General features: G+C 46.3%; 1 protein-coding gene across 1 annotated transcript in view; it reads left to right on the forward strand.

Annotated features, from left to right (window-relative positions):
* Positions 1-26,579, forward strand: part of LOC126094434 (uncharacterized) — a 514,476-nt gene that overhangs the window by 386,503 nt on the left and 101,394 nt on the right. Inside the window, exon 3 of the mRNA XM_049908800.1 lies at positions 23,792-23,944. Coding sequence (XP_049764757.1) covers positions 23,792-23,944 — 153 coding nt within the window. The remainder of the gene's footprint in view (positions 1-23,791; positions 23,945-26,579) is intronic.

Raw genomic sequence — 26,579 nt, forward strand, 5'->3', positions numbered from 1 at the left:
AAATCGAAACGTTTTCAAACATACCCCGCCTCGGAATACTCTCACCTTCTCTCGTTTACGAAGTATGTCAGTAACTTCTGTGATGCGAATCCCGTTTCAGCTGAGTATACCATCACTCTCAATGAGCAAAGGTTAATTTAACATATAAGAGGCGATCAAAAAGTTTTCGTTTGAGGGCAATGCTGCGGCATATACGCAACATAGTACCACTCCAATGCGAGTATATAAGCACCATCATGGAGGCAATCGATTAGAGTGGAATTTGTGTCTTTCCGACGTGCGTGCGATAAATACGGAAACGTGAAATATGGCGATGTTATTATCAAATGCGTCCAAGCATGAGCAGCGTCCTGTTATTCTTTATTAGTGTCGTGATGTCTGCCACCTTTCCCCAGTATCCATTAATATCAGTGGTTCCCTGCAAGTAGGGTCATAATCGATACCATTCTATAGTCTGATACTGCGTTGAATATCAATATGAGATCCTGACGGCGTATCAATATTTGTCACGCCTACTAGCTGGGGCAAGCTCGTCTCATTTACGTCACCTCGAATACGAGAACTGTGTGACGGCCAGCAGCGGTGGCCGAGCGGTTCTAGGCACTTCAACCCAGAACCGCGCGACTGCTACGGTCGCAGGTTCGAATGCTGCCTCGGGCATGGATGTGTGTGATGTCCTTAGGTTAGTTAGGTTTAAGTAGTTCTAAGTTCTAGGGGACTGATGACCTCAGATGTTAAGTCCCACAGTGCTCAGAGCCATTTGAGCCACTGTATGATGCAGCTCAGGTGTGGAAGCAAAATGGTACGAAAAAAACATCCAAAACATCAAATAACTTCCTGTTGCCTGAACTACACACTCCGCACGCTGCGGCTTAAAGCTCTACATCTACATGGATACGCTGCAAATCACATTCAAGTGCCTGGCAGAGGGTTCATCGAACTACCTTCACAGTTCTCTGTTACTCCAATCTCGTATAGCGCGCGGAAAGAATGAACACTTATATCTTTCCGTACGAGCTCTGATATCCCTTAGTTTTTCGTGGTGATCATTCTTCCCTATGTAGGTCGGTGTCAACAAAATATTTTCGCATTCGGAGGAGAAAGTTGGTGATGGGAATTTCGTGAGAAGATTCCGTCGCACCAAAAACGCCTTTCTTTTAATGATTTCCAGCCCAAATCCTATATCATTTCTGTGGCACTCTCCCATATTTCGCGATAACACAAAACATGCTGCTTTTCTTTGAAGTTTTTCGATGTAATTCGTCAGTCCTTACTGGTAAGGATCCCACACCGCGCAGCAGTATTCTAAAAGAGGACTGACAAGCGTAGTGTAGGCTGTCTTCTTAGTAGGTCTGTTACAATTTCTAAGTGTCCTGCCAATAAAACCCAGTCTTTGGTTAACCTTCCCCACGACATTTTCTATGTGTTCCTTCCAATTTAAGTTGTTCGTAATTGTAATACCTAGGTATTTAGTTGAATTTACGGCTTTTAGATTAGACTGATTTATCATGTAACCGAAGTTTAACGAGTTCCTTGTAGCACTCATGTGGATGACCTCGCACTATTCGTTACTTACGGTCAACTGCCACTTTTCGCACCATTCAGATATCTTTTCTAAATCGTTTTGCAGTTTGTTTTGATCTTCTGATGACTTTATTAGTCGATAAACGACAGCGTCATCTGCAAAAAAACTGAAGACGGCTGCTCAGGTTGTCTCCAAAATCGTTTATATAGATAAGGAACAGCAAAGGGCCTATAACGCTACCTTGGGGAACGCCAGAAATCGCTTCTGTTTTACTCGATGACTTTCCGTCAATTACTACGAACTGTGACCTCTCTGGCAGGAAATAACAAATCCACTCATATAACTGCGACGATGTTCCACAAGCACGCAACTTGACTACCAGCTACTTGTGTAGTACAGTGTCAAAAGCCTTCCGGAAATCCAGAAATACGGAATCGATCTGAAATCCCTTGTCAATAGCACTCAAATGCTTAATTGAGCCTTGTATCATTTGAAAAGAGGCAAAACTGCGAGTCGTCGAACCACACTATACGAATCCATGCAGACACTGTCCAATTTCTCTGACGTTAAAAACGTGCAGCGTCATGTTCAGCTGTGAGCAGTGGCCTTTCGCGAGGTACTCGACTCCAAATGCCCTTCGCCTGCAGTTCGTTAAGCAATTGTCGCTAGGAAACTGGTTGAGACAAACTTACATACACAGTCACCAGCAGTTCCTGTCCGGTTTGAAACTGGATGACATTGACAAGGTGTGACACTCATCGCCGGTCATTGACGGTTAGGGTCTTTATACGATCATTGTTCTTACATCATATTACACGTGTAAGTAGGCTGTTTAGGTTTTTATGTTGGTAACACCACGTAGCGCTCTGTATGAAAATCACTGACTGTGCTGTGTGCAGTCTGTTGGAAAATCCACTATTGTAGTTTTGGGCAGTTGGATGTGAACAGCGCCTAGCGTTGTGAAGTTGGAAGTGAGCCGCCAGCAATGGTGGATATGGGGAGAGAGATGGCAGAGTTTTGAGAGCGGACGATCTGGACGTGTGTCCGTCAGAAAAACGATATTTGTAAGGCTGGATGTCATGAACTGATATATATATATTACGACTTTTGAACACTATTAAGGTAAATACATTGTTTGTTCTCCATCAAAATCTTTCATTTGCTAACTATGCCTATCAGTAGTTAGTGCCTTCAGTAGCTAGAATCTTTTATTTAGCTGGCAATATTGGCGCTCGCTGTATTGCATTAGTTTGAGTAACGAAGATTTTTGTGAGGTAAGTGATTCACGAAAGGTACAGGTTATTGTTAGTCAGGGCCATTCTTTTGTGGGGATTATTTAAAACGAAATTGTGTCAGTTTACTGTTGATCAGAATAAGTAAAAAGAGTAATGTCTGAGTACGTTTAGTTTTGCTCAGCGGTCTGAAAATCAAATAACGTAAGAGGTTTATCAGCACAGTAATTCATAAATTTTTCTAAGGGGACGTTTCACACGGTACAGTCACATTAATATAACCTCCTGCCAGACACCTAAATAACCTCCTTTTTCAATGCGGACGTGAAGGAAGAGAGTCAGTGAGGTTCTGGAAAGTACCGCCAGCGATGTGAATCCATACCGGCTCCAGTGTCGTGGCCAGCTGCTCTAGCTTTCTCGGTTGAGGATCCATGGATCTATGGCACGTACAGCTCGATCGAGGTGGTCCCAAAGACTCTCCAGTTTGATGACCAGGGGAGTACGGTAAACTCATCTTGGTGCACATCGAACCACGCATGTACGCTGAGAGCTGCGTGACATCTTGCATTGTCCTGCTGGTAGGTGCCATCGTGCCGAGGAAAAATAAACTGCATTTACTTGTGGACATGGTCTTCAGGGATAGATGCGTACTGGCGTTGATCCATTGTGCCTTCCAGAATGACGAGGTTGCCCAGGGAATCGTTCGAAAATACTCTCCACACCACAGTATTCACTAACGATGATTGTTGCAGAGAATTTGCTCTCAGATGTTTCTCGCAGTGCACGTCAGCGGCCATCTGTCCGATGGAACATAAAACGTGATTCATCCGAAAAGGCCACCACTGGCCATTAAAACTGCTACACCAAGGAGAAATGCAGATGATAAACGGGTACTCATTGGACAAATATACTATACTAGAACTGACATGTGATTACATTTTCACGAAATTTCGGTGCATAGTACCCAGAACAGCCACCTCTGGCCGTAATATGCCGGCCAGAGTGGCCGAGCGGTTCTAGGCGCTTCAGTCTGGAACCGCGCGACCGGTACGGTCGCAGGTTCGAATCCTGCCTCGGGCATGGATGTGTGTGATCTCCTTAGGTTAGTTAGGTTTAAGTAGTTCTAAGTTCCAGGGGACTGATGACGTCAGATGTTAAGTGCTATAGTGCTCAGAGCCATTATTGAACCGGAATAACGGCCTTGATACGCCTGGGCATTGAGTCAAACAGAGCTTGCATGACGTGTACAGGTACAGCTGCCCATGCAGCTTCAACACGATACCACAGTTCATCAAGAGTAGTGACTGGCATATTGTGACGAGCCAGCTGCTCGGCCACCATTGACCAGACGTTTTCAATTGGTGAGAGATCTGGAGAATGTGCTGGCCAGGGCAGTAGTCGAACATTTTCTGTATCCAGAAAGGTTCGTACAGGACCTGCAAAATGCGGTCGTGCAATATCCTGCTGAAATGTAGGGTTTCGCAGGGATAGAATGAAGGGTAGAGCCACGGATCGTAACACATCTGAAATGTAACGTCCACTGTTCAAAGTGCCGTCAGTGCGAACAAGAGGTGACCGAGACGTGTAAACAATGGCACCCCATACCACCACGCCGGGTGATACGCCAGTATGGCGATCACGAATACAAGTTTCCAATGTGCGTTTACCGCGATGTCGCCAAACACGGTTGTGACCATCATGATGCTGTAAATAGAACCTGGATTCGTCCGAAAAAATGACGTTTTGCCATTCGTGCACCCAGGTTCGTCGTTGAGTACACCATCGCAGGCGCTTCTGACTGTGGTGCAGCGTCAGGGGTAACCGCAGCCATGGTCTCCGAGCTGATAGTCCATGCTGCTGCAAAAGTCGTCGAACTGTTTGTGCAGATGGTTGTTGTCATGCAAACGTCCCTATTTGTTGACTCAGGGATCGAGACGTGGCTGCACGATCCGTTACAGCCATGTGGATAATATGGCTGTCATCTCGACTGATAGTGATACGAGGCCGTTGGGATCCAGCACGGCGTTCCGTATTACCCCCCTGAACCCACCGATTCCATATTCTGCTAACACTCATTGGATCTCGACCAACGCGAGCAACAATGTCGCGATACAATAGCCGCAATCGCGATAGGCTACAATCCGACCTTTATCAAAGTCGGAAATGTGATGGTACGCATTTCTCCTCCTTACACGAGGCATCACAACAACGTTTCACCAGGCAACGCCGGTCAACTGCTGTTTGTGTATGAGAAATCAGTTGGAAACTTTCCTCATGTTAGCACGTTGTAGGTGTCGCCACCGTCGCCAACCTTGTGTGAATGCTCTGAAAAGCTAATCATATGCATATCACAGCATCTTCTTCCTGTCGGTTAAATTTCGCGTCTGTAGTACGTCATCTTCGTGATGTAGCAATTTTAATGGCCAGTAGTGTATTATCATTTGGTTTTAACGTGTCCTTACAGCCGTCTCAATAGTGGAATGTCATTTATGATGATATGAAGCAAGAACAACACAAAACCCAATCCAAGAGAAGAGATAATCTCCGAGCCGGTTGGAAATCGAACCCGCGACTCTTCGGTTAGCAATCCACCGCGCTGACCCACTTAGTGGGCGTACAGTTGCGGTACTGACTTTGCCGATGAACAGCAGTCAGCATGGGAGCATGGACCAGGCGCCTACTGTGGAGGTCCAAACACAGCAAGGTCGCTGAACCACCGTTGGTAGCCCTTGGTTCATCTGGGGGGGGGGGGGGTTAGCTGCGTACCAGTTACACGTCTATTAGCCCGTACGCATCTTACCGTGCAGAAGTCAGCGTAAAAACATTAGAGGGAGCTGTTATACAAGGAGCGGAGAAATTTCCCATCCCGTCTACTGAGTCAATGTCAGCGAGAGCACTCCAACATTACAACGAAGATCTGGCTGGAAGCGAACACAGTGCGTTCGCCACTTTTCTCTCTGAACCCACTATTCTCTTCTGCTGGCAGCTGGAGGCAGTCCCCCATCTAGTGCTCTGTTCCGCAAACTTTCCAACAAGAAGCTTTCGGCTCTAAGACGGGGTGGCCACGCTTTCTAGCAATGCTCGCACGCCGTTAACGCGTCGGAATGGAAGCGTGCGCCCCCTTAGGATTCAAGTAACAATGCGCCGCGTGCTGCAAGTGCTCCAGAGACGAAAGGAATCGAGAAACTGGAGGATGATTAGCGTAGCTTCCACTGTTTAAGCTGCCAGAAAGACAAAGAGAGTCGAGTAAGGTCGTGGTCGTTATACTGCTCGGAGTGAATTTCAAAATCTTCTTCCCGTCATAGTGAGACTGACCAATAGTACCCAGTACTTTATACCGGACGGCGAATGATGGAAACGGAAGTAATATCGCGTGTGCCCTTAGCAAGTGTAACAGGCTCAATAATGTTTTAAATACAGTACACTCAAACGATGTATCAGACAGGATCAGCATCGCTATAAGATTGTTGGTTGACTATGCTCCTATGAATAGGAAAGTTTACTCGTCAGACGATCGTAGGAAAATGTACACTGCGCAGCTGAATCAAACGATCATTTTTTCCAAAACCCTTAATTGTCTTGTGTTGCGAACGCAGGAGTTCCAAATTTGGCTCAAAGTTGCCTTCAACCTTCCTCTGTAATAGTGCAAAAGCATGGCGTTCTGCGACGCCATCCATGGGCTCGACGTTGCTTCATATAGAAATATGTCGACACGTCTGGAAAAAAAGACCAGTTCTCAGAACAACAATCTGCAGTGTGATGAGCAACAGGACTACGTTTTTGAGAGCCTTTGACACTGCTGACAACCCCGGACGTTTGAATTCTTCCCAAAGGACATAATTACTCTCATTCCAATTGATTGCGATAGCACCCGTCTGGAGTGCACTGTAACCACAATGTTTGCTGTCGTGTACAGGAACCATTCAAAACTATTCGACGAAATCTGAACGTGATCTGAAGCTTATGCTTTTTCTACATCTACATCTACATGACTACTCTGCAATTCACATTTAAGTGCTTGGCAGAGGGTTCGTCGAACCACAATCATACTATCTCTCTACCATTCCACTCCCGAACAGCGCACGGGAAAAACGAACACCTAAACCTTTCTGTTCGAGCTCTGATTTCTCTTATTTTATTTTGATGATCATTCCTACTTATGTAGGTTGGGCTCAACAAAATATTTTCGCATTCGGAAGAGAAAGTTGGTGACTGAAATTTCGTAAATAGATCTCGCCGCGACGAAAAACGTCTTTGCTGTAATGACTTCCATCCCAATTCGCGTATCATATCTGCCACACTCTCTCCCCTACTACGTGATAATACAAAACGAGCTGCCCTTTTTTGGACCCTTTCGATGTCCTCCGTCAATCCCACCTGGTAAGAATCCCACACCGCGCAGCAATATTCTAACAGAGGACGAACGAGTGTAGTGCAAGTTGTCTTTTTAGTGGACTTGTTGCATCTTCTAAGTGTCCTGCAACCTTTGGCTCGCCTTCGCCACAATATTATGTATGTGGTCTTTCCAACTGAAGTTGTTCGTAATTTTAACACCCAGGTACTTAGTTGAATTGACAGCCTTGAGAATTGTACTATTTATCGAGTAATCGAATTCCAACGGATTTCTTTTGGAACTCATGTGGATCACCTCACACTTTTCGTTATTTAGCGTCAACTGCCACCTGCCACAGCATACAGCAATCTTTTCTAAATCGCTTTGCAACTGATACTGGTCTTCGGATGACCTTACTAGACGGTAAATTACAGCATCATCTGCTTACAACCTAAGAGAACTGCTCAGATTGTCACCCAGGTCATTTATATAGATCAGGAACAGCAGAGGTCCCAGGACGCTTCCCTGGGGAACACCTGATATCACTTCAGTTTTACTCGATGATTTGCCGTCTATTACTACGAACTCCGACCTTCCTGACAGGAAATCACGAATCCAGTCGCACAACTGAGACGATACCCCATAGGCCCACAGCTTGATTAGACGTCGCTTGTGAGGAACGGTGTCAAAAGCCTTCCGGAAATCTAGAAATACGGAATCAACTTGAGATCCCCTGTCGATAGCGGCCATTACTTCGTGCGAATAAAGAGCTAGCTGCGTTGCACAAGAACGATGTTTTCTGAAACCATGCTGATTACGTATCAATAGATCGTTCCCTTCGAGGTGATTCATAATGTTTGAATACAGTATATGCTCCAAAACCCTACTGCAAACCGACGTCAATGATATAGGTCTGTAGTTAGATGGATTACTCCTACTACCCTTCTTAAACACTTGTGCGACCTGCGCAATTTTCCAATCTGTAGGTACAGATCTGTCGGTGAGCGAGTGGTTGTATATGAGTGCTAAGCACACCAAAAACAGTTTTTCAGTCCTCTTGCTTCGTGTCGTCCTGTGACACGATCACAGGGGTGCGATATTGATGCATGAGTGAATAAAATGGTAAATGGTCCCCCTAAGACCACTCAGTTTGGCAAAACCATCGATGGCACCCGCCCAAATTTATTGAGAAATTTAGAAATGAACCTGCACAGCGACAATTTGTAAAGAAATCTTATGCACCTGCATGCAGGCTACTGTAACTGTAGAGGTGTCAAGACGTTGCCTGCCTGCAGACGCAAAAGATTTCGTTACAAATTGTCTCTGTACAGGTTCATTTCTAATATTCCTAATAAATTTGGGCGGGTGCCACCAAGGAATTTGCCTTTTTGTTCAGGCCTCTGTCAATGTCGCACCCCTGGTTTTGAATGGTCCCCAGTGGTTTCAACCTGCACACGAGAACAAAACTTGCGGTCACCCTGCGCTCCTGAGGGGTCAGATCACTCCCAGTGGGGATGCAGTCCCACCTTAGAGAAGGTTTGAAACATCAGAGGGGGTTAGCAGTGTCAGAGGTTGTCAATGACGCTTCATGTTTTTCATCCCGCTGCGAACTGTCGTTTTCGGCTGCAAAATGTTTGGGAGTCAATGCCCCGAGGAAAGGGGTGGTTTCATCGACGCTCTTTATGCCATCCCTTGAAGTCTTTTCGCGTCTATTCTGAGCGCCGGTGTGTCTCAAATGTTTTCCTCAGCCGTTCATAAGAAAACCGCGTGATTTCAACGCTCGGCGTCGCGTTCTGACATCCATCGCATAGATGTTGGGCAGATTTTTGACGGAATTTGGCGCCACTGTGGCGTTATTAATCCTCCTTCCACCTCACATCAACTTCTGAGCTCTGGCCGTTTTTTCGCATCTGTTTGTAGCGTCGCCGTGCCCGGGGCTGACATCTCAGGACGTCATGCTTGTGCATTGTTACAGAGGAAGGTTGGAGGCACCTTTGAGCCAAATGTAAAACTGTTCTATCCCAGCGGGAGAAAATTAAAGCGTTTAGAAAAAGTGAGCTTTCAATCGCGTTGTGCAATGTAGAAATACACTCCTGGAAATTGAAATAAGAACACCGTGAATTCATTGTCCCAGGAAGGGGAAACTTTATTGACACATTCCTGGGGTCAGATACATCACATGATCACACTGACAGAACCACAGGCACATAGACACAGGCAACAGAGCATGCACAATGTCGGCACTAGTACAGTGTATATCCACCTTTCGCAGCAATGCAGGCTGCTATTCTCCCATGGAGACGATCGTACAGATGCTGGATGTAGTCCTGTGGAACGGCTTGCCATGCCATTTCCACCTGGCGCCTCAGTTGGACCAGCGTTCGTGCTGGACGTGCAGACCGCGTGAGACGACGCTTCATCCAGTCCCAAACATGCTCAATGGGGGACAGATCCGGAGATCTTGCTGGCCAGGGTAGTTGACTTACACCTTCTAGAGCACGTTGGGTGGCACGGGATACATGCGGACGTGCATTGTCCTGTTGGAACAGCAAGTTCCCTTGCCGGTCTAGGAATGGTAGAACGATGGGTTCGATGACGGTTTGGATGTACCGTGCACTATTCAGTGTCCCCTCGACGATCACCAGTGGTGTACGGCCAGTGTAGGAGATCGCTCCCCACACCATGATGCCGGGTGTTGGCCCTGTGTGCCTCGGTCGTATGCAGTCCTGATTGTGGCGCTCACCTGCACGGCGCCAAACACGCATACGACCATCATTGGCACCAAGGCAGAAGCGACTCTCATCGCTGAAGACGACACGTCTCCATTCGTCCCTCCATTCACGCCTGTCGCGACACCACTGGAGGCGGGCTGCACGATGTTGGGGCGTGAGCGGAAGACGGCCTAACGGTGTGCGGGACCGTAGCCCAGCTTCATGGAGACGGTTGCGAATGGTCCTCGCCGATACCCCAGGAGCAACAGTGTCCCTAATTTGCTGGGAAGTGGCGGTGCGGTCCCCTACGGCACTGCGTAGGATCCTACGGTCTTGGCGTGCATCCGTGCGTCGCTGCGGTCCGGTCCTAGGTCGACGGGCACGTGCACCTTCCGCCGACCACTGGCGACAACATCGATGTACTGTGGAGACCTCACGCCCCACGTGTTGAGCAATTCGGCGGTACGTCCACCCGGCCTCTCGCATGCCCACTATACGCCCTCGCTCAAAGTCCGTCAACTGCACATACGGTTCACGTCCACGCTGTCGCGGCATGCTACCAGTGTTAAAGACTGCGATGGAGCTCCGTATGCCACGGCAAACTGGCTGACACTGACGGCGGCGGTGCACAAATGCTGCGCTGCTAGCGCCATTCGACGGCCAACACCGCGGTTCCTGGTGTGTCCGCTGTGCCGTGCGTGTGATCATTGCTTGTACAGCCCTCTCGCAGTGTCCGGAGCAAGTATGGTGGGTCTGACACACCGGTGTCAATGTGTTCTTTTTTCCATTTCCAGGAGTGTACATGGAAAATTTTCACTTTGTTTAATGAATGGCAGCTCTCGTAAGACGAGGATAAACGTAAGATAACACTTGTAACAAACGAAAACAACCCTATAGTGTCTGATTACAAAATTATGTTTCAACATCTTGTGCTCGTCGCATTGTGTTACTAAGCGCAGCAAAAAAGTTTTGCGTCATCCCGGTTCTCAGAACTTCTGAAGATAGACGTTGACTGTGGATATTGTATCACAGACACAGTCCCTTTGACTGTTCAGAGTTGTCACTAAACCCGCCCAAAAATGTAAACAACCATGCATGAACAGCGCCTATCAGACAGCCGATCAGTTCCAGTCATTCCACCAGGAAGGAGGTACACGGCTCGTGTTGTCTGTAGTTCAACAATGCCTAAACGGTCAAATTCGGTTCAATCGCGTCTGCATTGTTACTTTGTACCAGGAAGGGCTCTCAACAAGGAAGTGTCCAGGCGTCTCGGAGTGAACAGAAGCGATGTTGTTTGGACATCGAGGAGAAACAGAGAGATGGGAACTGTCGATGACATGCCTCACTCAGGCTGCTCAAGGACTACTACTGCGTGCCTCTGGCATGCTTGGAGAGTTGCTTGCGGAGCATGTGGATGTACTAGTAAGCGATGAAAATGTTGCCACATAAATATGAATTCCATGATACTTTCATCATTGCAGACACTGCTTAAGTTGTCCAGTGCAGGCGAAGACGTCTGCTACGAGGAGTCACACGCGTTCTACTGTCTTATCAAAGAGGGTGGAGGAGCGGACAAAATTTCAGAGCGACTTCTTTGCCCTTGGGATGGGCTACTGCCCCTAAAAGGCGGAAGAATCAGTAATGATCAGCCGTATGAGCATACAGAATATACTGGAAACCACGGCATTAAAGCCACATAATATGTATTCACAGGACATGTGGCCTGTAATTGAAAACGTGTCATGATGATCTTTCCATTCGCATAAGGTTCCAGATTAGTCCCCCATTCGGATCTACAGGAGGGAAACGTCAAGGGAGAGGTAATCATGAGACAAAGAGTGAATAACCAACCAAAGGATAACATTCTACGAACCAGAGGAATGTCAGAATTCTGATCATCGCAGGGAGCTAGAAAATGCAAAGGCTAAATCTAGATACAGTGGAGATCAATGAAGTGAATAGAAATTGGATAGGGACATCTGGTCAGACGAATATAGAGTAATATCAACGCAGCAGAAAATGGTACAACGGGAGTAGGATTCGTTATGAATACTAACAGCAGAGAGTGAGTTACTGTGAGCAGTTCAGTGATAGTGTTCTTCCTATCAGAATCGACAGCAAACCATCGCCAACAACAGGAATTCAGGGTACGTGCTGACGTCGGAAGCACATGATGAAAGGTAGAGAATGTATATGAACTGGTAATTCAATATGCTAAACCAGATGATAAAGTAATCGTGAGAAATTGGGTCACGATAACAAAGGAATGAATAGAAGAGACTTACAGGAGTATATGGGCTTCACACTACGAATGAGAGAGGAGAAACACTTAGTTTTGCAATAAATTTCAAGTAGTAATAGCGAGTACACTGCCCAAATATCAGGTATACTTGGGAAAGGCCCGAAGCCTAGGGAAAATTCCAACTGGATTACATCATCGTCAGACCAAGAGGCTGAAATCAAATATTTGACTGTAAGCGACGAATATACACCCAAATCATAATTTAGCAATGATGAAGAGTAGACTGAAGTTCAAGAGAAACGTCCGAAAGAATCAGTGTGGAAGGAAATGGGATACCGAAGTACTAAGGAATAGTGCGATGCATTTGAAGTTATCGAAAGCTGTAGATACTGCGATAATGAATACCACAGTATGCAGTTTAGTTGTCCAGGGAACTGCATCTCTGAAAAGGGTAACCACTGAAGTAGGACAGACCAACATATTCTCAAGGTAGGTAACTGGGAAGAAACCTTGGGAAAAGGAGGAAATTCTTCAACTCATCGACGAAAGAAGGAAGCACAGAAATATTCAGGGAAAGATAGAAATACAGCACAATAAGTCACTTGGTAATGACATTAAAAGGGAAGTGCAGTTAAATCAAGGCGAAATGGGTACAGGAAAAAGAAATGACCGTCGGAAGAACTGATTCAGCATACAGGAAAGTCAAAACAAGTAGGAATTCCATTGTGAAGCCAGAGGAGAGATTGATGGGAAGAGTACATGAGAGGCCTCTATAAGAAGTAGGACTTGTCTGATAATGTGACAAGAAGAAGAAATTATAATCGATGTGAAACGCATAAGGAATCCAGTATTAGAACCATATTTCAACAGCCATTTGGAAGACTTGCTATCGAGTAACGCAGAAGTGATAGACAACATTCCTCCGAAATTTCTAACATCGTTGACGAAAGTGGCAACCAAACGACTATTCAAGTTGGTGAGTATAGTCCATGAGACTGGTAACTTACCCTCAGACTTTTTGAAAAATATCATCCACACAATCCCAAAGACCGCAAGAGCAGAAAAGTGAGAGAATTATCGCACAATCAGCTCAACGGCTCATGCATCCAAGTTGCTGACAAGAATAACATACAGAAAAATGGAAAATAGAACCGAGGAGAAAAGAAAACTGAGGATCTGTTAGATGCCGATCAGTCTGGCTTTACGAAAGCGCCAGAAGAGCAACTGTGACTGTGCGCCTGATGATGGAAGCAAGACTGAAGAAAAATCAGGAACGTTCATAGGATTTACCGACGTAGAAAAAGCGTTCGAAAACGTAAAATGGTGCAGAATGTTCGGATTCTGATTAAAGTAGGCGTGAACTACAGGAAAAGGTGTAACATACAATATGCACAAGAACCAACAGGCAGCAATAAGAATCGAGGACCAAGAACAAAGTGGTCGCTTTGAAAAGGATATGAGAGAAAGTTGCAGCCTTCGCCTCTACCGTTCAAAAATGGTTCAAATGGCTCTGAGCACTATGGGACTTAACTGCTGAGGTCATCAGTCCCCTAGAACTTAGAACTACTTAAACCTAATTAACCTAAGAATATCACACACATCCATGACCGAGACAGGATTCGAACCTGCGACCGTAGCGGTCGCGTGGTTCTAGATTGTAGCGCCTAGAACCGCTCGACCACTCTGGCCGGCCCTACCGTTCAATTCATACATTAAAAAAGCGATGATGAAAATATAAGGGAGGCTCATGACGTTTCTATCCTTAGTGAAAGTGAAGAGCCGGCCGCTGTGGCCGAGCGGTTCTAGGAGCTTCAGTCCTGAATCGCGCTGCTGCTACGGTCGCAGGTTCGAATCCTGCCTCGGGCATGGGTGTGTGTGATGTCCTTAGGTTAGTTAGGTTTAAGTGGTTCTAAGTCTAGGGGACAGATGACCTCGGATATTAAGTCCCATAGTGCTTGGAGCCATTTGAACCATTTTTTTTTTTTAAGTGAAGAAGTAGTATATAGCAGAAATGAGATCAAGCGATAAATCTAACATCAAAACTGGTGACCAAGAATTGGACGAAGTGAAAGACTTCTGCTACCTGGGAAGGAAAATAAGACATGACGGTCGAAGCAAGGAGGACATAAAAGGAAGACTAGTGCAGGAAAGGAGGCCATTCATGCCCAAAAGAAGTATGCTTTAATAACCATCGGCCTTAATTTTAAGAAGAATTTTCCGGGAATGTACGTTTGGAGCGCAGCTTAGTATGGTAGTGAATCATGGACTGTAGGAAAACTAGAAAAGAAGAGAATCGACGCGTTTGAGGTGTAGTGCTATGGAACGATGTTGAAGATTAGATGAACAGATAATATAAGGAATCAGAAGGTTCTACGCCGAACCGGCGAGGAGAGGGACATGTGGAATCTACTGACAAGCAGAAGAAACAGTACGACAGGACATGTGTTAAGACGTCAGCAGAAATAACTGCTATGGGACCAGAGGGAGCCTTAGGGGATGAAAAGTGTAGGGGAGAACATAGATTTGAATATATCCAACAAACAAATGAGAACGTTGGATGCAACTGCTGCTCAAAGACGTTGGCGCAGAAGAGGAATTCGCAGCTGCCGTATCAAACCAGACTGTGCGAGTGTGTTCCGACAGCTCATAGAAAGAAATGGCGACACTTTCTGCAAGACCCGCCCATCATTTTACAGGAAAGTGCTCGGACGCATACGTCGCAAGTTGTGACTGATTGTTTCGATGTACGGGGCTGGGTCGTGTTTACCACCCACCATACTCCCCACACTTAAGCCGTTGTGATTTCAACTTGATTCCTAAGATTAAGGAAGTGCTTCATGGCATTCGCTTCAGAGCTGTTCAGAGATTTCTTGGGAATAGATCTCTCCACTTGAACTGTCAACACAACTGGTGCTGCTAAAGGTAACCTGTGACCTCTACATCGCTGGCAAAGAGTTGTAAGAAATGCTGGAGACAACTTTGAAGGACAGTAAAACTTTGAAACATGCATTTATGTTGTATAAATTGTAAATAAATAGTTGTCACTATTAAAGTTCCAACCCTCCTATTTTATATATATAGGGTGTCCCAGAAATGTTGCAACAAACTTCGGACGGTCGCAGGTTCGAATCCTGCCTCGGGCATGGATGTGTGTGATGTTCTTAGGTCAGTTTTGTTTAAGTAGTTCTACGTCTAGGGGACTGATGACCTCAGATGTTAAGTCCCATAGTGCTTAGAGCCATTTGAACCATTTGACGACCTTTGAGGGGCTGCTGAGGGTGCCTTGGAAACAAATCGAGGATAGGAACTCGTGTCCAGGAACGTCACCCAACGACACTACAAAGCATTAAAGTTACAGGCAACTGCGCCCGTCACTAAGCCACCCATTCGGCTGCAAACGTGACTTTGTACTCTGATGGACTGTAGGCGGAATCTCGCAATATTGTTTGTTATTCAGTGATTGCGACTGTTTGCCACGATCGCCGGGGAAAAAGATGAAGCTAGCTACTGTGCAGACAGACCTTGTCTCCTACAAACCGATGCTCTGTTGCCTTGGTGTACGAGGTCTTCGGACATGGGTTTCCATCTTCAGTTTACTTTCCTCCTGCATACTGAAAAACATCTGACATTTTGGAGGTCTCGTGGGGAAAAATAAACTGAGAATGGAAACCTGTGTCCAAAACCGCCACTCTTCGAGGCAACAGAGCATCGCATTCACAACAGACAGGGCATTCCTATGCATCAGCTAGCTCCATCTTCTCCACTGGGTATCGTGGCAATCACTCACGATCACTGAATCATAATGTTGCGAGACATTACGCCTACGGTCCATCAGCGTACAAAGTCATGTTTGCTGCTGAAGGGGTGGCCTGGTGGCAGGCGCCGTCGCCTATAACTTCATCGCTCTGTAGCGTTGTTGGATGATGTTTCTGGACATGGTCTCCTGTCCTCGATTTCTTCCTCAACACTCCCTGTACAACCTGTCGAAGTATCTTTCTGGGACACCCTCCAGGTTTTAGCAAATTTCTCAGAAACTTTTTACATGCCATTGCCAGTCTGTCAGTAAGGAGCCCCAGTATTCGTCATTGACCATTGTTCCTGATCTCAAGGTATACAGTTTAGGTTCCTGTGCCTGAAGTGTCACCCTAAACAACCAGGACAACCCGTGTTTGGTCTGCGTTGGGAAGACTACGAGAAGCGCGCCTGAGTTGGAAAGTCGGAGATCGGCCGTTTATGCTGGCCGGCAGCGGCGTGGGCGACGACAAGTGGTACTTGACACGCGCCACCTTCGCCCTAGCTGGCGACCGTGCCAGGCCCGCTGATTGCTGCTGCTGGCGCCAGTAATTCTGCTGTCACTCACCTACTGCTGCCGTTGTGCGCCTCCCAGTACTAGCAGTAGAGAGCAAATACATTAGTCATTCAAAAACAGGTTTGTGTCATGTGCTCATCTTCAAACCCACGTGGCCTAAGATTCAGTGGAATTAGGGTATCAAGGAACTATCCTTATGAAACTAGAGAGTAACTTCACTATCCAACAATGAATTTTTCTCTCTGTAATACAGTGTGAAACACTCCCTATTAAACCCACCGTTATTGAATAGTGGATTACAGTATAATAGTTTAGAATAGTTTGACTGTGTGCGACTGATAAAGGCTGATCAGTTGATGGTTAAAATGGTTCAAATGGCTCTGAGCACTATGCGACTTAACTTCTGATGTCATTAGTCGCCTAGAACTTAGAACTAATTAAACCTAACTAACCTAAGGACATCACACACATCCATGCCCGAGGCAGGATTCGAACCTGCGACCGTAGCGGTCCCTCGGTTCCAGACTGTAGCGCTTAGAACCGCATGGACACTACGGCCGGCTGATCAGTTAATATTTGAATGGGACTTATTTCGTATCAAATCCAACGAAGCTAACTAGGACGTAAGGTAGCAGTAATCGGCACATAATTTCTTGTAAATGTTCTGTATCTTTTGCCTAAACAGCACGAATGAGGTAGTTACGCCCTTCATCTGACAAAGTAATAACAGTTAACTCATCACAGGTCGCCTGTTAATGTCGTCAGACGTCAGTACGCTTCCGCAGCACTGAATACACAATCCTCACTGTAATCCAAATCGTGAGAAAACGTGAGTGTCCGGCGCGGTTGTCGCATAATCACGGTGCACAAATGAACACTTAAACAAATCAGACAAATCACTCAATTAATACCATTTACATATTTGCTGGAGGTCAGGCCCACGGCTTTGAGTGACACACACAGCCGTTAAACAATTGTCAACGCGATCGGCCATCCTGCCCAAATCCGCCCTACTCGTTTAGCAGCCAGCCTGCCGCTGTGGCCGAGCGGTTCTAGGCGCTTCAGACCGGAACCGCGCTGCTGCTATGGTCGTAGGTTCGAATCCTGCCTCGGGCATGGATGTGTGGGATGTCCTTATGTTAGTTAGGTTTAAGTAGTTCTATGTCTAGGGAACTGATGACCTCAGATGTTAAGTGTTCAAATGTGTGTGAAATCTTATGGAACTTAACTGCTAAGGTCATCAGTCCCTAAGCTTACACACTACTTAACTAAATTATCGTAAGGACAAACACACACACCCATGCCCGAGGGAGGACTCGAACCTCCGCCGGGAAGATGTTACGTCCCATAGTGCTTAGAGCAGTTTGAACCATTTGAGCTTAGCAACCATCAACTTACTTACTCGGAGTCTCAACACTCACTACTCTCTAGCGCAGTGGGTGCTCGACTATCGATATTACCTACTGCGACCTGCGTGAGGCATAGACATGTTGTTCTCAGTACGTAAGGGGCGGTTGACTCCTTACAAAAGGGCGATGTTTTCTGGTAAATTGAAATCCTGTGAAGGACTGGGATTCGAGCCAGCAATCTCACGACCTGTCTTCACAACTGTATTCGCGACAGTACCTCTTTTCTATCTTCCAAATCACAGAGAAAGGGACTAACACCCTCGAAAGAAAGAAAACTGCGGAGAAATGGCTTCCCTACAGGGGGCAGACAGAAATATGGAATCAGCAAAAACACAACGCATTATCATGACTAAAACAGCATTGGAAAAGCGTTAGCATTTGAAGCCGCTTCCAGTCTCCTCGGAAAGGATAAATATAGGTACTGTATGGTTTTCAAGGGTCTCTTATATCATTCTTCCTGTAAATAGTTGTCAGTTCAGGTAACATTGATGGACGTGGGTAGCGATCTTGTACCCTCCTCTCCAAAGAAATCGGTAAAGGTTTAATAATATTGAATCTCGTGATTTCATTCTCGTGCTCACAAAACCAGTCCTGGTTGATGTGAGCTGTGTGAACAAGGGTTCTGTCGTCTTGGAACGCATACCAAAATTAGGGAACGGACATTGTGCCATGGAATGAAACTGATCAGACTCATTGGTCACATAATACTTGGCAGCAATGCGATCTTGCAGGGTAACCATGGGAGCCAAGGGATACCACGATACGGCTGCCCAAATCGTCACCGAATCGTCGGCATGTTTCTCTTGAGACGTAAACTCGTCCTGAGGTTAGAAACAGTGTGAAATAAGACTCACCCGACCAAGCTACATTCCTCCATTGTTTCATCGTTTTCCTGTTACAAGTATTTGCATCACTGATAAGTAGTATTGGAATTTCAAGTCGACCCGCAGTTCCATGCTTATGGAAGCATCTCTACCCATGTTGCTTTGGTGCTAACAATGTTCGCGAGTGTGGCATACAGTTTTGAAGTGACTTTTGCAGCTGTCGTCCCCTTATCTTCCATCACAATCCTCCTCAATGGCCGTCCATCACCATCGCACAACACACGCTTTCGTCAGCGTTGTGACTTTGCGGTTAATATTTCTCCACTTTCCCCGTATGCTGTATACATCCTCGATACGGTGCCTCTTGAAACACCAAACACTTCGGGTACGTTAGTTACGGAACCACCCACAGTACGAGCAACAACATTTGTCCACGTTAGAATTCACTTATCTCCGACTTAATCCGCTACATAGAACACTTTTCTGACCACAACTCACACTTACAATGTATTGAGCCCATTGTACAGGTACCGTTCGTGGTCAAGTATATCAGTGCAACCTGCAGTCTCGGCTAGCACCTGCATTTATGTTCAAGAATTCATTTCTCTCGGTGTTTCAATATTTTTCTCCAACTCCCATACAACCTAGGGGCTTGTTTCCAGAATCTTCCACTCTGTAGCGAAGGCAGGGCAGTGTGCCCTTTTGTGAATCTTCCCGGAAAATTAGAGCCCAGTGTACCTCCACTATGAAGTACACTTCCTGTTGCCATTTCATATGCGCCGAGGCCTACGAGATAGACAGGCCGCGGCGCGTACGACACGAAGATAGTCCTGCGCTCGCTCGCTCAAATCAGCAGACAAACTACGTTTCTAGACCTGTTAACTCGTAACTAGGCGTGTCCGTACAGACTAAAACTGAATCTTCCTCTGGAATGCGCTATTATGGAATCTTACTTTTATTAGTGTGGTGTCACCGAAAGACACCACACTTGCTAGGTGGTAGCCTTTAAATCGGCCGCGGGCCATTAGTATACGTCGGACCCGCGTGTCGCCACTATCAGTGATTGCAGACCGAGCGCCGCCACACGGCAGGTCTAGAGAGACTTCCTAGCACTCGCCCCAGTTGTACAACCGACTTTGCTAGCGATGGTTCACTGACAAAGTACGCTCTCATTTGCCGAGACGATAGTTAGCATAGCCTTCAGCTACGTCAATTGCTACGACCTAGCAAGGCGCCATTACCAGTTACTATTGATGCTGTAAAACATGTACCGTCAAGAGCGACGTTCACCATTTACGGATTAAAGTTAAGTATCCCAACAGCTACGTCCTTTTTTGCTAAAGTCTAATTTCCTTGTCCTGCTCCAGACCTCACGCCAGCCTGCGTGAGCTAAAACGCGTGCCTTTCGGCTTCCTCTAATATTACGGTGTTGGTCTCCTGCCAACCCACAACAATTAGTCCTATAATGATGGGAAGTCCATGGGCCTACTTATAATCTGTTACGGCTGTACTGGCGTACAATAATATGAAATCATGATAAAATGATTACTAGTTGCATAAGGCACCACTTCCAACATGTAATGAGTACTGTTAAGCAGAAGAGACTAAATGCTATAAACAAGCCGTTACACCATTTACATCGAGCATTGATCTGAAATTAAATTTTGCTGTAGTACTGTTAATAAGACTTCATAATAGCAGATTCCAGCGGAAGATGCTATTCTCGTTAGTACTTATACGCCCAGCTGCGAGTTAACAGGTTCAGAAACGAATTTTGTCTCCTGAGCTGAGCGAGCGGGTTAAGGACTACCTTCGTGACGTACGCGCCTTGGCCTGTCTTTCTCGTGGGCCGTGGGCCTCGCATACGCGCACTGTGACGCAACTGTTAACAGTACCACAGAAGAACTGTTTTTGCAAGGAACTCAGGACATGTACTCTCTTCTGACAATGCGCCACTCCTGTTGTATAATTATCTTAGTTTGGGACGACATGTGTAACTTACTTTTTGAAGTACCCTTGTTCAGAGATATAGTTGCATAAAGATGAAAAGCAAAAAATTAAAATATAATCAATAAATTAATACTTATTAAACAGCGTACAAAGCTAAATCGGTATGCATCGCAGAATGTTAAGATAGTCAAGTTTCCGTATTTCGGAAATTATCGCAGAAGGTATATAACATCTTCAAACAGTTTAAGGTTGAAGCCCCATTTAAAAACATCATTACGTTATAGTGTAAACTAAGGACTAATTTAAAAGAGAAGGCTGATAACTATGACAAGGCTAATAACTACTAAATTACGTTTAATACTTGCAATGCGAACTAAATCGGTCAGACTGGCAGGTCCTTCAAGTATAGGTGTAAGGAACACAGTGATGCTTTTGACTGTAAGAGTTTTGAAAAGGTCTGGCTCAGACGTCGTGCGGCCAACGCGACAGATCCTCATGCGGCGGACCTGGGTTCGATTTACGGCACTACCGGGGGTTTTTCCTTGGTAGGAGGACTGGACCGGGGTGCACTCAGCCTCGTGCTGCCAACTGAGGAGATTCCTGATGAGAGGTAGCGGCTCCAAGGTCGAAATGTCGTCAACGCCTGGAAGTGTGGTGTGCTAACACCACTCTCCTCCATACCGCACCCGATGATGAGTGACTTGAGTACGACACCACGCGATAGTCAGTCGACTATCTTCAGGGCCTGCTCACGGGGTTTCCTTTTTTCAAATTTCGAAAAGTCGTCCGGAGCAGATCTATGAAACTTGCCACCCCTTTGGTTGGAATTGAAGACCTCACGATTTTGCACGTAACAATAACGGCAGGAAATTGGATGCATGGGAAGAGTTGTAGATAACGATACGTAGCGGAAAAACTGAAAATAATGGTACATAAAATGAACTGATTACAGGAGCCACAAAGAACTTTTTTTGCAGTTCCGTAAATTTGTTATAATATCAGTACCTGTGTAACTACGTTATTATTGTCATATTGTTGGCATACAGTGCGTGACGAGATTAGAACTCGCGGATATCTCGATAGGATTGTCATTATCTGTAGTCACTGGTGAGAGCGTTTTCCATATCGGTTCTGTACATCAATCGGTAAAAACTTAACTTTTACAGTATCACTTTGTTGCCTATCTGTCTGTCCGTTTGTTATGACCCTTTTTCTCAGGAACGCTTAGTTAAAATTTGTGTCACATATGAGGATCTAAAAATTTAAGCTTTTAAGTCAATGCAGTCAAAAGATGCTTCCATGTATATCACATATTTTGATACTCAAAAACGCTCTCATCTGATACTATAGATGAACAACCTAAATACATACACTGAACAGCTGGAACATACCTACATAATAGGCAGTATGTCCACCTTTGGGTCACCGAGAGAGATGACATAGTGGTTAGCACACTTGCATTCGGGAGGGCGACAGTTCAAACCTGCGTCCCGTCATCCTGATTTAGGTTTTCCGTTATTTCCCTAAATCGCTTCGGGAAAATGTCGGGATGGTTCCTCGGAAAGGGTACGGCCGACTTCCTTCCCCATCCTTCCCTAATCCGATGCGACTGATGACTTAGCTGTTTGGTCCCCTCCCCCAAATCGACGAACCATCCACCTTTGGGACGGATAACAGCGGCGACGCATGGAAGAAATCTGGCCTTGGTAGGTCGCTGGAGCGAGTTGGCAGCACATCTACGCACACAAATTACCTAATTCCCGCAAATTCCGAAGAGGGGGCAATGACCTCTGACGCCACGTTCAATAACTTCCCAGATATGTTCGATCTGGTTCAGATATGGCTAGTAGGTCGACCAGAGCATCAATTGAAACTCGTATCTGTGTTCCTCGAACCACTCAATCACACTCCTGGTCTTGTGACATGGCGCATTATCTTGATGAAAAATGCCACTGCCTTCGGAAACATGATCTTCATGTCCACAGGTCGTGGTTTAGTGGTTAGCGTTGATGCCACGGGATCACAGGTCCTTGGTTCGATTCCTGGCCGACTCGGGGATTTTTCTCTCCCTGGGGAGTGGATATTTGTGGTGTCCTCATCATTTCATCATCATTCGTGAAAATGGCGAGACGCAGCATGTGAAAGTTGTTGTATTTAGACGGGTTACTCCTGTAACCGAAATATCAGATCAGAAGATGGTTCTAAAGGAACCGAAACCGGTCATATGAATAAACACTTTGCAACCAAGGCGGATTATAAGTAAATTGAGAAATGTAAATGAATGTGTAAGAGAGAAACTGGGAGCCAACGACTTCTCCTTGTACTTCCGTTTGTTTTGTACCTCATTAGAACAGCATATTATTGAGTGTTAGTCCATTGCGTATTTTATGTTCTTACAGAATATAATTTGCATTTTACAAGTAATAAAAGTTAATTCATAGGATAACTTCTGCATCGTCATGTAAAAAGAAGCTATTACTTTTGATGCAAGTACAGTTTATGTAAACAAACACACACACATACACCCACACGAGTTAATTTGTACTCATTTGAATGTTCTTTGTCATGATCAAAGGCAAAAGTTTCGTTTTATTATTGACAAATACGGAAGTTGTTCGAGAATAACAGAAACATGTTTTATATAAGTTTGACGAAGTATTGAAATGATGTTTGATGTATTTTTTGCATTTTTTTCTCTTTTTGTAATTTTACCTTTTTGTTGAGGAAATGGCGTTGTATAGCACTATATGATATATATGTATTGTTTTCTTTATTTTTACTACAACATTCCACTGTTTCAGGTTATAAAACAAAACTTTTAGAACAAAATCTGAACTAAAGCATTGACCATTTCAATTTTGCTGTAAATAGTGTTTACTTCTAAGTAAGAGACAAGTGGTTAACTATGTAGAGCAAAAATTCTCCGTAGATTACCCAGCCTGTTACATCTTCTCACCCATCTTCTAGATGATTCACTACCTTAGGTTTTTTTAGGGGAATCTAGTGAGACACTGATCGCATGTGCCAAGAAAGCGATCGTTATGAGGTAACGCCTGATAGGTATGCAACACACCTAACGTATGCGTAGCGCGGGTACGACCTTAAATCGCCCAAAGCTGCTAGATAAATACCGTACTCTATGCTTACTTAACGATAGTCTATGGTAGTTTTACAACTCTGGAGGTGTCCTTTTACAACTCCGGAGGTGTCCCGATGCTAGCAGCTAAGACACAGCGTCCGGCCCGGCGTGTTACAGGGCTGCTGAGCGCGGAGCTGCGAGTGGTGGGCGCTGACGACGCGGACGTGGTCGCCGGGGGCGGCGCTGCTGCTGGCCTCTGCGACGGCGGGCGCACCGAGTGTGCGACGGTGGCGCCGCGGGTCGGCCCGCCGCCGCTCATCGCTGGGCCTGGTCAGTACACTCACGTCACTGCGGGGGTGGCGGTTATCGCTGGAACAGCCGGTTTTTGGTTATATCGCTTCTTTTTTTTCAACGCTACCTTAACATAACTTAAAACAGCTCAACATAACCGATTTCGATAATAAACGATTTTCGGTTTTTATTCCTATTATTTTCTTTACCCGCCACGTTAGCCGAGAACGCTATTGCGCTGCTTCGTGGACTCGGGGGACTCGGGTAGGCGCGCCGGCCCCGGATCGAATCCGCCCGGCGGATTAACGACGACGGTCGGTGTGCCGGCCAGCCTGGATGTGGTTTTTAGGCGGTTTTCCACATCCCCCTAGGTGAATACCAGGCTGGTCTCCATGTCCCGCCTCAGTTACACGGCTCGCAGACACCTGAACACTTTCGCGTTATTCCATGGATTACACTAGTCGTAGACAGTTGAGGTACACAAATTCCGTCCCAGGGGGTACGAGGTGGTGGCAGGAAGGGCATCCGGCCAACTCTTAATCTAACATTGCCAAATCCGATTAACCGTGCCAACCCTGCGTCCCTCCAGGAAAAGGCACAAGCGAAAGAAAGAAAGAAAGATTCCTATTATTTTCTTTAGTAAATGCTAAAATCTAACAGAGATGAAAAATCTTTCCACCCTCAGTTTCAAGATACATACAGGGTGGTGCAGATAAAGCCCGTGTAATTATAAAGGAAACACAGTGAAATTTCACAAATGAAGAGCTGAAATGGACTTTTCATTCATTTACAGTGAAAAATGCAGTGAAAAAGCATCCGATATGGCACGTCTATATTTCTGAAACTAATAAACATATACACTCCTGCAAATGGAAAAAAGAACACATTGACACCGATGTTTCAGACCCACCATACTTGCTCCGGACACTGCGAGAGGGCTGTACAAGCAATGATCACATGCACGGCACAGCAGACACACCAGGAACCGCGGTGTTGGCCGTCGAATGGCGCTAGCTGCGCAGCATTTGTGCACCGCCGCCGTCAGTGTCAGCCAGTTTGCCGTGGCATACGGAGCTCCATCGCAGTCTTTAACACTGGTAGCATGCCGCGACAGCGTGGACGTGAACCGTATGTGCAGTTGACGGACTTTGAGCGAGGGCGTATAGTGGGCATGCGGGAGGCCGGGTGGACGTACCGCCGAATTGCTCAACACGTGGGGCGTGAGGCCTCCACAGTACATCGATGTTGTCGCCAGTGGTCGGCGGAAGGTGCACGTGCCCGTCGACCTGGGACCGGACCGCAGCGATGCACGGATGCACGCCAAGACCGTAGGATCCTACGCAGTGCCGTAGGGGACCGCACCGTCACTTCCCAGCAAATTAGGGACACTGTTGCTCCTGGGGTATCGGCGAGGACCATTCGCAACCGTCTCCATGAAGCTGGGCTACGGTCCCGCACACCGTTAGGCCGTCTTCCGCTCACGCCCCAACATCGTGCAGCCCGCCTCCAGTGGTGTTGCGATAGGCGTGAATGGAGGGACGAATGGAGACGTGTCGTCTTCAGCGATGAGAGTCGCTTCTGCCTTGGTGCCAATGATGGTCGTATGCGTGTTTGGCGCCGTGCAGGGGAGCGCCACAATCAGGACTGCATACGACCGAGGCACACAGGGCCAACACCCGGCATCATGGTGTGGGGAGCGATCTCCTACACTGGCCGTACACCACTGGTGATCGTCGAGGGGACACTGAATAGTGCACGGTACATCCAAACCGTCATCGAACCCATCGTTCTACCATTCCTAGACCGGCAAGGGAACTTGCTGTTCCAACAGGACAATGCACGTCCGCATGTATCCCGTGCCACCCAACGTGCTCTAGAAGGTGTAAGTCAACTACCCTGGCCAGCAAGATCTCCGGATCTGTCCCCCATTGAGCATGTTTGGGACTGGATGAAGCGTCGTCTCACGCGGTCTGCACGTCCAGCACGAACGCTGGTCCAGCTGAGGCGCCAGGTGGAGATGGCATGGCAAGCCGTTCCACAGGACTACATCCAGCATCTGTACGATCGTCTCCATGGGAGAATAGCAGCCTGCATTGCTGCGAAAGGTGGATATACACTGTACTAGTGCCGACATTGTGCATGCTCTGTTGCCTGTGTCTATGTGCCTGTGGTTCTGTCAGTGTGATCATGTGATGTATCTGACCCCAGGAATGTGTCAATAAAGTTTCCCCTTCCTGGGACAATGAATTCACGGTGTTCTTATTTCAATTTCCAGGAGTGTACAATGAATTTAGTTTTTTGACGAACTGGAAACTCAAACCTTTTCATAAGTGTTTAATATGCCACCCTTGAGATGCACGGTATATGTCAAAGCAATATTCAGATTGTTCCCACACTGCAGCGAGCAAGTCTTGAGTTATACCTTCCCTGGCTTCCGTGGCTGCTTTATGCAATGTATCAGTTCATTCGTTGTTGTTGGTAACAGCGGCACATAAGTCACCACAAGAAATAATCACATATAGTCAGGTCTAGTGACGATTTTTTTCATCATGGAGTGGTTGCTGACACATTATGTTACTGTTCTCTTTTGCCCAGTAGCTCGTGTTCTGTGAATTCACGTGACTGGAAACATGAAATCATGCTTCATCACTCATTATGCGATGGAAAGGGTCTA

This window comes from Schistocerca cancellata, chromosome 8 (genome assembly GCF_023864275.1).
Source record: "Schistocerca cancellata isolate TAMUIC-IGC-003103 chromosome 8, iqSchCanc2.1, whole genome shotgun sequence".
NCBI classification, from domain to species: domain Eukaryota; kingdom Metazoa; phylum Arthropoda; class Insecta; order Orthoptera; family Acrididae; genus Schistocerca; species Schistocerca cancellata.